An 11097-nucleotide genomic window follows, 5' to 3' on the forward strand; every position below is an offset into this window, starting at 1 on the left:
CTGCTAATAGGTACAGTTTTACTTCCCTTTCCAATCTGGATACTTTTCATTTCCTTTTTTTTTTTCCCCCAAACTTCCATGGCTAGAACATCTTTTTTTTTTTTTTTTTTTTTTTTTTTTTTTTGAGATGGAGTCTTGCTCTCTCGCCCAGGCTGGAGTGCAGTGGCACAATCTTGGCTTACTGCAACCTCCACCTCCCAGGTTCAAGCAATTCTCCTGCCTCAGCCTCCTGAATAGCTGGGACTATAGGCACACACCACCATGCCTGGCTAATTTTGTAATTTTGATAGAGATGGGGTTTCACCGTGTTGACCAGGATGATCTCAATCTCCTGACCTCGTGATCTACCCTCCTCATCCTCCCAAAGTGCTGGGATTACAGGCGTGAGCCACCGCGTCCGGCCAGAACATCTATTTATAGTGCAATGTTGAATAGAAGTAGTAACAGTAGACATTTTTGTTTAGTTTCTGATCTTACAAAGAAAGCACTAAGTCTTTCACCATTAAGTATGGTTTTAATTGTGGGATTTTTTTAATTAAAAAAAATAAAAATTCTAAAGATGAAAAAAAAATTGTTTTGTAGAGACAGGATCTTACTATATTGCCCAGGCTGGTCTCAAACTCCTGGGCTTCAACAATCCTCCTGCCTTGGCCTCCCTAAGTGCTGGAATTACAGGCATGAGCCACCATGCCCAGCCCAGCTGTGGGCTTTTTGTAGATACTCTTTATCAGGTTGAGGATATTCATTTCCATTTGAAATCCATTGAGTTTTCTTATTATTAAGAGGGTTGAAATTTGTCAAATGCTTTTTCTGTGTCATTGAGATGAACATGTGTTTTTTGCTCTTTATTCTATTAAAATGGTATATTAAGTTATTTTCAGATGTTAAACCAACCTTGCATATCTGGGGTAAACCCTACTTCATCATGGTGCATAATCCTTTTTATATTGTGATAGTTCATTTGCAAGTTTTTTGTTGAGGATTCTGGCATCCCATCAGTATATTCTGATCCACATAAAAAGCATAACATTTTTTGTATTAATATAGTACCTCCCATTTTCAGAATGCTTTATCATTTCAGAGTGCTCTCATAAATTGAATTTGTTCCCAGAATAGTCAAGGAGCATTAGAACAATTTATATGACCTTATCTGATCTCAGCTATCCATCTGGAAACCTAGCCATCATTCGAGTGCCCAACAAGGTAAATGGTTTCACTTGTATAGTCCAAGAAGATATGCCCACTAACCCTGCTATCCTGGCAGTGCTGGATTCCTCTGGCAGAAGTTCCTGCTATCATCCCAATGGAAATGTCTGGTAAGCTTCTAGGTTCCTGCTGCTGCCATTTTGTGGCTTTTGTTCTGGGAAATTTTGGTTTTTCTTTTTAAATGATAAGAATGGGTTTAAGAAGATTTATTTAAGTTAGTGGTCTTTAGATGGTAATGTTCGACTCAGGGTCATTTTTGGTTTACACCATTCCATATGCTTCTCAGTGGAAAAATCCCAAGCAACTATAAAAATAAAGCTCATCGTATTATTTCTATATGTAGTAAGAATATATGAACTATATAATTACAACATAGAAAAAAACTTGATAAATGATATGGTAACTCTAAAGATGTGGGATGTTAACTGAGGCAGTCTCTAGAGCCTATGCCATTCTGCTTCATCTGTGTAAACAACTTGTCAATAGACAGTTGATACACTATGTTGTTATTGTTTGAGATACATTCCTAGCTAGTAAGTGTCCTATAGCCACAAGCAAGAACAATAACATACAGACAAAATATCCAGAGCAATGAAGATCCTGGTCCCAATTTAACCTACTATGTATAATTATGTGACTTCCTATGATTTCATTTAGCCTGACAAAGTGAAATTTGGGTTCTAACTTCAAAACAGTTTAAACTTTTTGAACTTTTCAGAAACAGGTCTTTTCCTTTAAGTTATATACAGGTATAACAATCTCATCTCAGGAACTTCTGCCAATAATTGGCGAAGTTTATACTGCTAGTCTTGAGAAAGTTAGGATACCGAGCTATTTGTGGTTTTTGTCTACAGCAGTAGTCAATTCATTACCACCACGTATATTGGAAAATTTCTATGTATCTTTCAGGATTCTATAGCAATTCTATGTTACCTCTGATGGTAATTGATATTGTCACCAATATTCGTTGGTTTCTAGACTGGAAACCCATAGGTTCTTCCAGATTGGTTTTATGAAGCCATTGCCCCGTGAACTGAACTCTCAGGCACCCTGAGATGGCTCCTTGATACTCTCATAGCCCTATCTCTGCCTCTTGCGTAGTAAGTCCATTTCCCTTACTGGACTGACATTCCTTCAGGGCACATCCTGAATCTTTGCTACTACATAGCAGCATATCTGTACATAGTGTAGACTCAAAGAATGCTTACTAAATAAACAAGGGACTAACTTATCCTGAAAATTTTAGCTAGATAATTATTTTCACCCAGATTTCAAGATAAAACTAAATCTTCCCTTCCCAGACACAATAAGATAATCACCTCGGTTTCTCATTTGTGCTTTTGTTATTAGATTACTACCACTGATCAATACTGGGGACACGAGATGTTAGCTAGGGGTCCCCATGGCCAAGTCATCTAGTTTTAAAAAAATAATTCATTCTCAAATTAAGCCAACTTTCTGAGTACCCAGAACTATATCTGTTCTCTCTTCTCAAGGTGGGGATGGTAAGAGGGTATGAGAAGGAGATAACTGAATAGAATGGCACAGCGATTAGTACTGCCAGATCTCAGATGGTGAGGGGCTAAAAGTGATGTTGTAAAATGTAAGGCATTCATGGTCTGAAGAGATAGGGTCGCCTAGCGGGTCTAAGGTGTCCACCTTTGCTCTGTCACAGACCTCTTCTCCACTGCAGTGATCACAGAGCTGTTCCCTGAGCCTCTGCCGCCACACTCAGCCATGATGGCAGGACTCGTGGAAGGACTCCTAGCTCCTCATTGGGCATTGCCAGAAAACAGCTCTCTTGTACTGAGGTCGACACAGTCTTCCCCAGAATTTACAGCCACAAGTCTTTATTTTGGTGTGGTGAAAATCTAAGCATTGGTCTTTCCTCCTCTTTCAGGATTAATCTACTCTTCTGTATCTTATTTTCTCCAGACTAAACCTTCCCTGCTCCCTCTTCATCCTTCCAGACTCCTTCATCCCAGGTTGATCCTTTGGGCCCATTTTAGTTTATCAGTATGAACTCAAATGGGATACAGTACTTCAAATTAGTGTAGAATTTAGTCATAGTATTATCACTCCTAAGATGACCTGAAGTTTCCACCACTCATGCTAATTGCTGGCATAAACTGTTAGTCCCCTTGGCTAGCAAGTAACAAGGATAATTCCAGTATTTTATTACAGTGTTACTGTTTATGATTTTTACATTTCCTTCCTGCCCAGGGTATACATCAATATATTGGGAGGTCAATATTCAGATCAAGCCGGCAACAGAATAAGGGCTTGGAATTGGTCAAATTCCATCACTTCATCACCCTTTGTTTCATTTAAACCTGTCTTTCTGGCTTTGAACCGTTATATTGGAGTCCGCATCTTAGAACAAGACAAGATTTCTATAACTTTTCTAGCAATGGGTCAACAGGCAAGAATCAGTGTTGGAACCAAAGTGAAGGTAGGTACATTTTAAAAAACAGTTTAAAGCATTTAGAATAATAATAAGAGTAAAATAACTTTTGTTAGTATTATTACTGATAGATTACACTAGTGCATGATCTACTGTCCACTAGGATTTTGGAATTCAATAGAAAAACATGTAGTGAAAGCTTCATATGGAATTGAGGCAGCTTTATTGTTTCTTACTCTGAAACTCCTTTAAGTTCAGACTCAGATCCAAGTAACACTTATTGCATGTTTGCTCTGTGCCTGAGTAGTGCTGCTTTGAGGGTTTTGTTTAAAGATTTCATGTTGTGTTTGTTTTTCTCCCTGCCATGGTAGAAAGCCTTGGGCTGCGTCAGGAGACCTGAGTTTGAATCACGTTCAAGACCAATCATAAGCCCCGTTTCCTTGGAGACACTTCCCAGACCTCCGAGTCCTTCACCCAGTCAGCCTCAACCACATCCTTCTATGGGTTTTCTGTGTACTTACCTCCATCCCCGTGCTTGCTGAACAGTGCTGCCTTTCCTACTGGATGGCAATCCCCTGAAAGGAAGAATCTCTATCTGATTGACTTCTGTAACTCCAGTGCCTCTCCCAGGGCACAGCCCTGAGTACATTCTCAGTGACCAGCGATAATGCATGATGGTTAAGAACATGGAATTTAGGTTGCAGATTCTCTGTAGTTTCAAACCTTAACTCTGCCACTTGACTGAGTGAACTTGAACTTCAGTTCCTTATCCATAAAATGGAATCGTGATTCCGACCTTACAGATTGCTGTGAAGATTTGACGAGAATGCAAAGTACTAAGGGTGGTACTTGGCACTAAATAAAATAATATAGATGTAGAGATGGATACAAATAGAGATGGATGTATAGCTATATACATAAATAACACATATAGTGTGTGACTTCGAACAGGTCCCTTAAACTTCAAGGACCTTTGTTCCATTGATTTTTTTTTTCTTTTTCTTTTCTTTTTTTTTTTTTTTTGAAATGGAGCCTCACTCTGTCTTCCAGGCTGGAGTGCAGTGGCGTGATCTTGGCTCACTGCAACCCCTGCCTCCTGGGTTCAAGCAATTCTTTCTGCCTCACCCTCCTGAGTAGCTGGGACTACAGGCGCCTGCCACCACGCCTGGCTAATTTTTGTATTTTTAGTAGAGACGGGGTTTCACCATGTTGGCCAGGCTGATCTCGAACTCCTGACCTCAGGTAATCCACCTGCCTTAACCTCTGAAAGTGCAGGGATTACAGGCATGAGCTGCCACGCCCGGCCCATTTCATCGATTTTTTTTTTTTGAGATGCAGTCTTTCTCTGTCACCAGGCTGGAGTGCAGTGGTGGGATCTAGGCTCACTGCAACATCCACCTCCCGGGTTCAAACAATTCTTCTGTCTCAGTCTCCCAAGTAGCTGGGACTACAGGCACGCCGCCGCGCAAGGCCTGTTTCATTGATTTTTAAAGGAACACATAACTCCAAACTTCAAAGGTGCCTTCAACTTTTAAGTATGTGGAAATAGAATCTCAATATTCAACACAGGAAGGAATATCTCATGACCACCAAACAAAGGGGAGATTGCAGATTCAGGCAACACAGAGCGAGGGTCTACAATGTGCTAAGCATTATTCCAGTTACTTTCAGTGAGTCTGGAAACTGTAGTCAAATTTTTAGGCTCCAGACAAACTTCTTTCTTGGTTAGAAATCTTCAGTATCGCCTCCTTTTGTTACATTACATCCATAGTAAATACATTTTTACCCAAAATATAAAGATACTTCTTTCTCCCCTCTCTTTCTCCCCCTACTTCCTTCCCCCACTCCCCCACCTCCCTTCCTCTCCCCACTTAGAAATTAATTTTTATCAAAAAAGAATCATTTTGATGCAAAAGGAAGAGTTCATTATTGAAGTTTTTTACTTTCCTCATTGTTCTCACAAACACCCTTTAGGTTTTTTTTTTTTTTTTTAATTACAAGTGACTTGTGAATATATTTTTATATTTAAAGATTTAAACAATACAGAAATAAACATAATTTTTTTTAAAAATGAGAATTCCATTCATTTCTTCTTCTATTCTAACTCTCTTCCCCAAAGTAATCACCACCCAAAATTTAGTGTGTACCTTCCTCCTTACTATGTATTTATAAATTATTTTATACATCTTTTTTTTTTTTTTTCAGATGGAGTCTCGCTCTGTTTCCCAGACTGGAGTGCAGTGGCATGATCTTGGCTCACTGCAATCTCCACCTCCCAGGTTCAAGCGATTCTAGTACCTCAGCCTCCTGAGTAGCTGGGGCTACAGGCGCACACCACCACACTCAGCTAATTTTGTATTTTTAGTGAAGGCAGGGTTTCACCATGTTGGCCAAGCTGGTCTCGAACTCCTGACCTCAGGTGATCTGCCCACCTGGGCCTCCCAAAGTGCCGAGATTATAGGAGTGAGCCACCACACCCAGCCTATTTTATACATCTTTTTTAAAACATAAAATCTAGGCCGGGCGCGGTGGCTCAAGCCTGTAATCCCAGCACTTTGGGAGGCCGAGGCGGGCGGATCACGAGGTCAGGAGATCGAGACCATCCTGGCGAACACGGTGAAACCCCGTCTCTACTAAAATACAAAAAATTAGCCGGGCGAGGTGGCGGCGCCTGTGGTCCCAGCTACTCGGGAGGCTGAGGCAGGAGAATGGCGGGAACCCGGGGGGCGGAGCTTGCAGTGAGCTGAGATCCGGCCACTGCACTCCAGCCTGGGCGACAGAGCAAGACTCCGTCTCAAAAAAAAAAAAAAAAAAAAAAAAAAAAAAAAATCTAGATGCTGTACATATTGTATTGTTGGAGGGGGTTCCTGTTTGTTTTTGTTTCCCACTTAATAAGTATTGACGATTTTTTTGTGTCTACATTTTGAAGAATATTGAATTTAATATAAATATTAAATTTATATGAACTTTAATGATTTCTCAGTGGCATTAAACACTGATGATCTCTTCTTCCTGGAATCATTTCTTCCCTTGCTTCCAAGACTATTCTTCCCTGATTTTGCTTGTACCTCACAAGCTGTTTCTTCTCATTTTTCTGGCCTGATTACTGTTCATCTCCCCTTTTTCTAAATATTGGAGGAACCCAGAGCTGTCCTTGGGTTGTCTTTTCTCTATACTCACTCCTCAGATTATCTCATTGAGTCTCACTTCCTTAAATATCATCTGCATGCTGATAGCCCTTTAATTTGTATCTTCAGGTAGATCTCATATGAACTCGAGACTTGCAAGTCTCTGATTCCAATTCAACATACCCATGTGGATTTCTAAGAGGGCATTAAAAACTTAACACAGGCCAGGCATGGTGGCTCATACCTGTAATCCCAGCACTGTAGGAGGGCGTGACGGGAGCATTACTTGAGCCCAGGAGTATGAGACCAGCTTGGGCAACACAATGAGACCCGATCTCTATGAAAGTTGTTTTTTAAATTCTCCAGACATGGTGGCGCATGCCTGTGGTCCCAGCTATTTAGGAGGCTAAGGTGAAAGGACAGCTTGAGCCCACAGTTGGCGGGGTGGGGGACAGGGGGTTCAAGGCTGTGTGAGCCGTGATTGTGCCACTGCACTCCAGCCTGGGTGACAGAGCAAGACCCTGTTAGGAAGAAAAGAAAAAACTCAACACAGCGGAATTTGATTTCAACACATGATCCAACCTCAGTCCTCTCCATCTCAGAAAATGGCAACTACATTCTTTCACTTGTTCAGGACAAAAACTCGGGAGTAGTTTCACAACTCTAAATGCTCTGTTTCACAGTCCCATACCAACTCATCTGTAAACTCTGCCTCCAAAATACCTCCAGAATCTCACACTTCTCACATTTTCCAGTGCTATCATTCTTGTCTGCCTCTTTACCTGATCCATCTCTTGCTTGATTATTGCAATAGCCTCCTAATAAGTCTCCCTGCTTCTGGTCGTCCCAAAGTTCATTCTAACACAATACTTGGAATGATACTTTGAAAACATAAGTCTGGTCAGAACTATCCAGGGACTTCTAATTTTACTTGAGTGAAACCCAAGGCCCTATAAAGGCTTGCAATACTGTACACAATCTGGACCTCTGTCTTCAAATAGTCTCTCTCTATTACCTTATCTCATTCACTACTCCAGCCATCCTGGCCTTTTTGCTATTCCTTGAAAATACCAGGCATGTTCCTGTCACAGGGTCTTTGCATTTGCTATCCCCTCAACCTAAAATGTTTTCCCCCCCCATTTAGCATGTGGCTGTTCCCTCACTTCCTTCAGGTTTCTGCACAGAGTCCTTTCCTGAGCAATCTATCAAAACCAGCCTCACCTACCCCCACCTTCTCCCTAGCACTCTGAGTGCCTCTTTGGTCATTTGCCACAAGTTTTAATATATAGTGCTGTCATTTTCTTTCACTTCTAAATAATTTAGAATACCTATTTTGACTTCAATGCAGTAGTCACTGAATTTTCAAATAGATAAAAAGATTTACCCCTTTCTTGTTCCTTTCAAAATGGTCAGGAAATATGACCTGCAGTTTTTTTCTTCTTGTTTAGAATGTATTGATATTTTCTTAGTGGTTGGTTGCATAATTTGTATATAAGTGCTCCATGTATATTTAACCAAAATGTTGTATAGTTTATTGGTACAAAATTCTATGTCTAGTTGTTCTAGTCACACCTCCCTCTCTATCCTTTTATTTTTATGTCATTGGGTTTACTTCTGAGAAATGTATGAAAGTTTCCCAAAATGATTGTGAATTTCTTCCTTGTTCTTAGTGTTTCAATCAGCTTTTGCTGTATATATTTTGAAGCTCTGCGATCAGGAAATTAAAGACGCTGACTCTCTTCTTTGTGAGTTGTACCTTTCGCCCAGGCTAGCTCATTCTTTCTCCTCACTCGTTCGCTCTTCAGCTGTTCCTGTTTTGTGCCCTAGTGTATTAGTGAGAGTTTTGTTTTTATTTTGACAATAAAGGTAGTAATATTATCAACATATGTTATTCCTAATTTCCCTTTTAGTGGCCTTTACCTTAAGTGCTGTTCCATCTGATGTTAAATTCTTACACTTACTTTCTCTGTTAGCATTTGTCTGATATTTTTTCATCCTTTGATTTTCAACCTTTGTCATGTAGTTTTGAGTTACATGTTCTCTTGCAAATCAAATATAGTTGGATTTTGTTGCTTTCCTCAACCTAATAGACTCAGTGGGTTTTTTGTTTGTTTGTTTTTAGAGACAGAGTTTTGCTCTGTCACCCAGGCTGGAGTGTAGTGGTGTGACCATAGCTCACTGTAACTGCAAACTCCTGGGTTCAAGCCGTCATACTGCCTCAGCCTCCCAAGTAGCTAGGACTACAGGCATGCACCACCATGCCTAGCTAACAGACTCAGTCTTTTAATACACTATATTTCAATGGTTAGTTTTAAATTAACGTATCTTTTATAATATGCATAAAATTAATTTCCAAATCCTCTAGTTGTTTTTCTTCCTTAACAATATTCTCTCAAGTCCCTAAGAAAATATTAACCATTTAAATATGGATAAATTTCCTAAAGTCTTTCTCTATCTCCTAATTCTTTTTCCTTGAGTATAAGTTGGTATATTTCCTTGAGTATAAGCTGATAGGTAAATCTGGTGCCTCTTTTTAGTGGCGTCAAATATTAGGTGATTCTCAGTCGTGCGTTCAATTTGGATTTGAGAATTCCTGTTTCCCTGTTCTGCTTACTAAAGTTTGCTTCAGATAATTGTGGAGAAAATTTGTGCTGCTAAGGGGTAGAAAGCTAGCGCTAGTGCCCGCTGCCAGCCTCAGCCCGTGGGCACCAGTACTCAACATAAAGGAAAAGGTGAGGGGCCCACCTCCCAATTGATCAGCCTAACGTTTACCTCAGAGCCCCTCCTGCTTCTCATTTCTGTTGCGTTTGAGCTCAGAGTATATGTGTTTTTGCTTAGTGGTTTCATGTGGTCATTTCTCTCTATATACACATGGTCTCATCGCTTTTTGATTTTCAGAAATTCCTTAAAACTATCCTGCCGATGAAATCGTTCTTATTCCAACCCCGCTGGAAACAAAGGGGGAAAAAAGAAATCTTTCTTATTAGAGCCATCGTTGACTTAATCTGTAAAAAAGTTTTCTGTCGTTGTATGATATTTGGGGTAAAAGATTCTGACCTATTCTTTGTTGTTTGTCCATCTCATACGTTTTCCATCCTCCATTTCTTCCTTTCTATGGAAGGAGGAGTGAAATACAGAAATGATACTGTTAGTATCATCTTTTGCAGGTAAGTGGTCACTCAGCTTGCAGAGGGTAGTAGTTCTGCTTGCATTTCACCTGCCCCAGAGAGGCTAAATGCCCCTCCTAGGCTGGCCTTGAAGCTACAGACTGAAAACACCTCAGGCAAGACTGTCCTGGCAAATCCATTCAGTGTCTGCAGCTGCAGGAAGACAACACCCGCCTTGAATCGTCAAAAGCTGTGAGGGAGTAGGGAGAGCAGAGGCCAAAGAAGAGTAATGGAGAGGCTAATTTGGAATGGCCTCCTGGAGGTTGGGGCACATTTAGGAGCAGGAAAGGGAGTTTTCGTTTTTCCCAGTCCTACCCTCTCTGAGGAAAACTGCTCTTCTCAGTGCCTTCCCAGTGAGCACCCAGCCTTCAGACCAGCACTCACCCTACCTCCCCCACTGGGCACTTTCCAGGCAAGGGACTGTGTCTGAGGCATCTTTGTGATCCCCTCAGTAGGTGCTGGTTAAACTACATGAATAAATTATAAGCTTTTGAAGGTATCCATATTCCATTTGGTCTCTCAAGTCTCCACAGCGTTTCAACTCTTTCCTCACTCAGATTAGAATAACACCACCGCCCCTGCTTACGGATGAATTAGAGTGGACCGTCATCAGGGAATCCAACCCCACATAAGTGCCATGACTCAGCTCCTCCCACCTCCCCAGTTTCACCGCTGGACTCTGAGTTTCCTTCTCTTTCTCTTTGCTGAAAAGCTACCAAACCCTGAGGAGATTCCAGTCCTCCGATACGTGAGTGGAGATGACCTTCTTCTGCTGGCCAGTTTAATAAAGATCCGTCGCCTGTTTCATAAACTTGAAGGATGTGTGAATTTTCCCTCAAGCCAGGTTTGGGAAAAATTAAAGCAACCTTCCTACCTTTCTTCACTTGCTCTAAAACTAATTGCCCTCTGTCACAGTTCTGGTATAAAGCAAGATACAATGAAGACAATAAGAAATATAATAAATGAAGAAATTTAACTAAGAATGATGGTGCTTTCATTTGTTTTGTTGAGGTTTTTTTCGTTGAGGTTTATTTGGGTGAAGGATCGGGAGTGTGATGGCTAATATCAATCAAGGGTCAGCTTGATTGGATTGAAGGATGCAAAGTATTGTTCCTGGGTGTGTCTGTGTGGGTGTTGCCAAAGGAGATTAACATTTGCGTCAGTGGACTGGGAGAGGCAGACCCACCCTCAA

General features: G+C 40.9%; 1 protein-coding gene across 3 annotated transcripts in view; it reads left to right on the forward strand.

The window, feature by feature from the left end:
* The window catches only part of ERICH6 (glutamate rich 6), a 44975-nt gene extending 34087 nt beyond the window's left edge, over window positions 1-10888 (forward strand). For 2 of the 3 annotated variants that reach the window (XM_021934745.2, XM_021934746.2), the window contains 3 exons: window positions 1161-1316; window positions 3430-3658; window positions 10618-10888. In XM_021934745.2, the coding sequence (XP_021790437.1) occupies window positions 1161-1316; window positions 3430-3658; window positions 10618-10881 (649 nt within the window). In that variant the 3' untranslated portion in view covers window positions 10882-10888. Of the gene's footprint in view, window positions 1-1160; window positions 1317-3429; window positions 3659-3981; window positions 4503-10617 lie in introns of those variants that run through there. The other variant, XM_017955791.3, reaches the window with a different exon arrangement.
* Window positions 10889-11097: the final 209 nt, after the last annotated feature.

Source organism: Papio anubis, chromosome 2 (assembly GCF_008728515.1).
Source record: "Papio anubis isolate 15944 chromosome 2, Panubis1.0, whole genome shotgun sequence".
Taxonomy (NCBI): domain Eukaryota; kingdom Metazoa; phylum Chordata; class Mammalia; order Primates; family Cercopithecidae; genus Papio; species Papio anubis.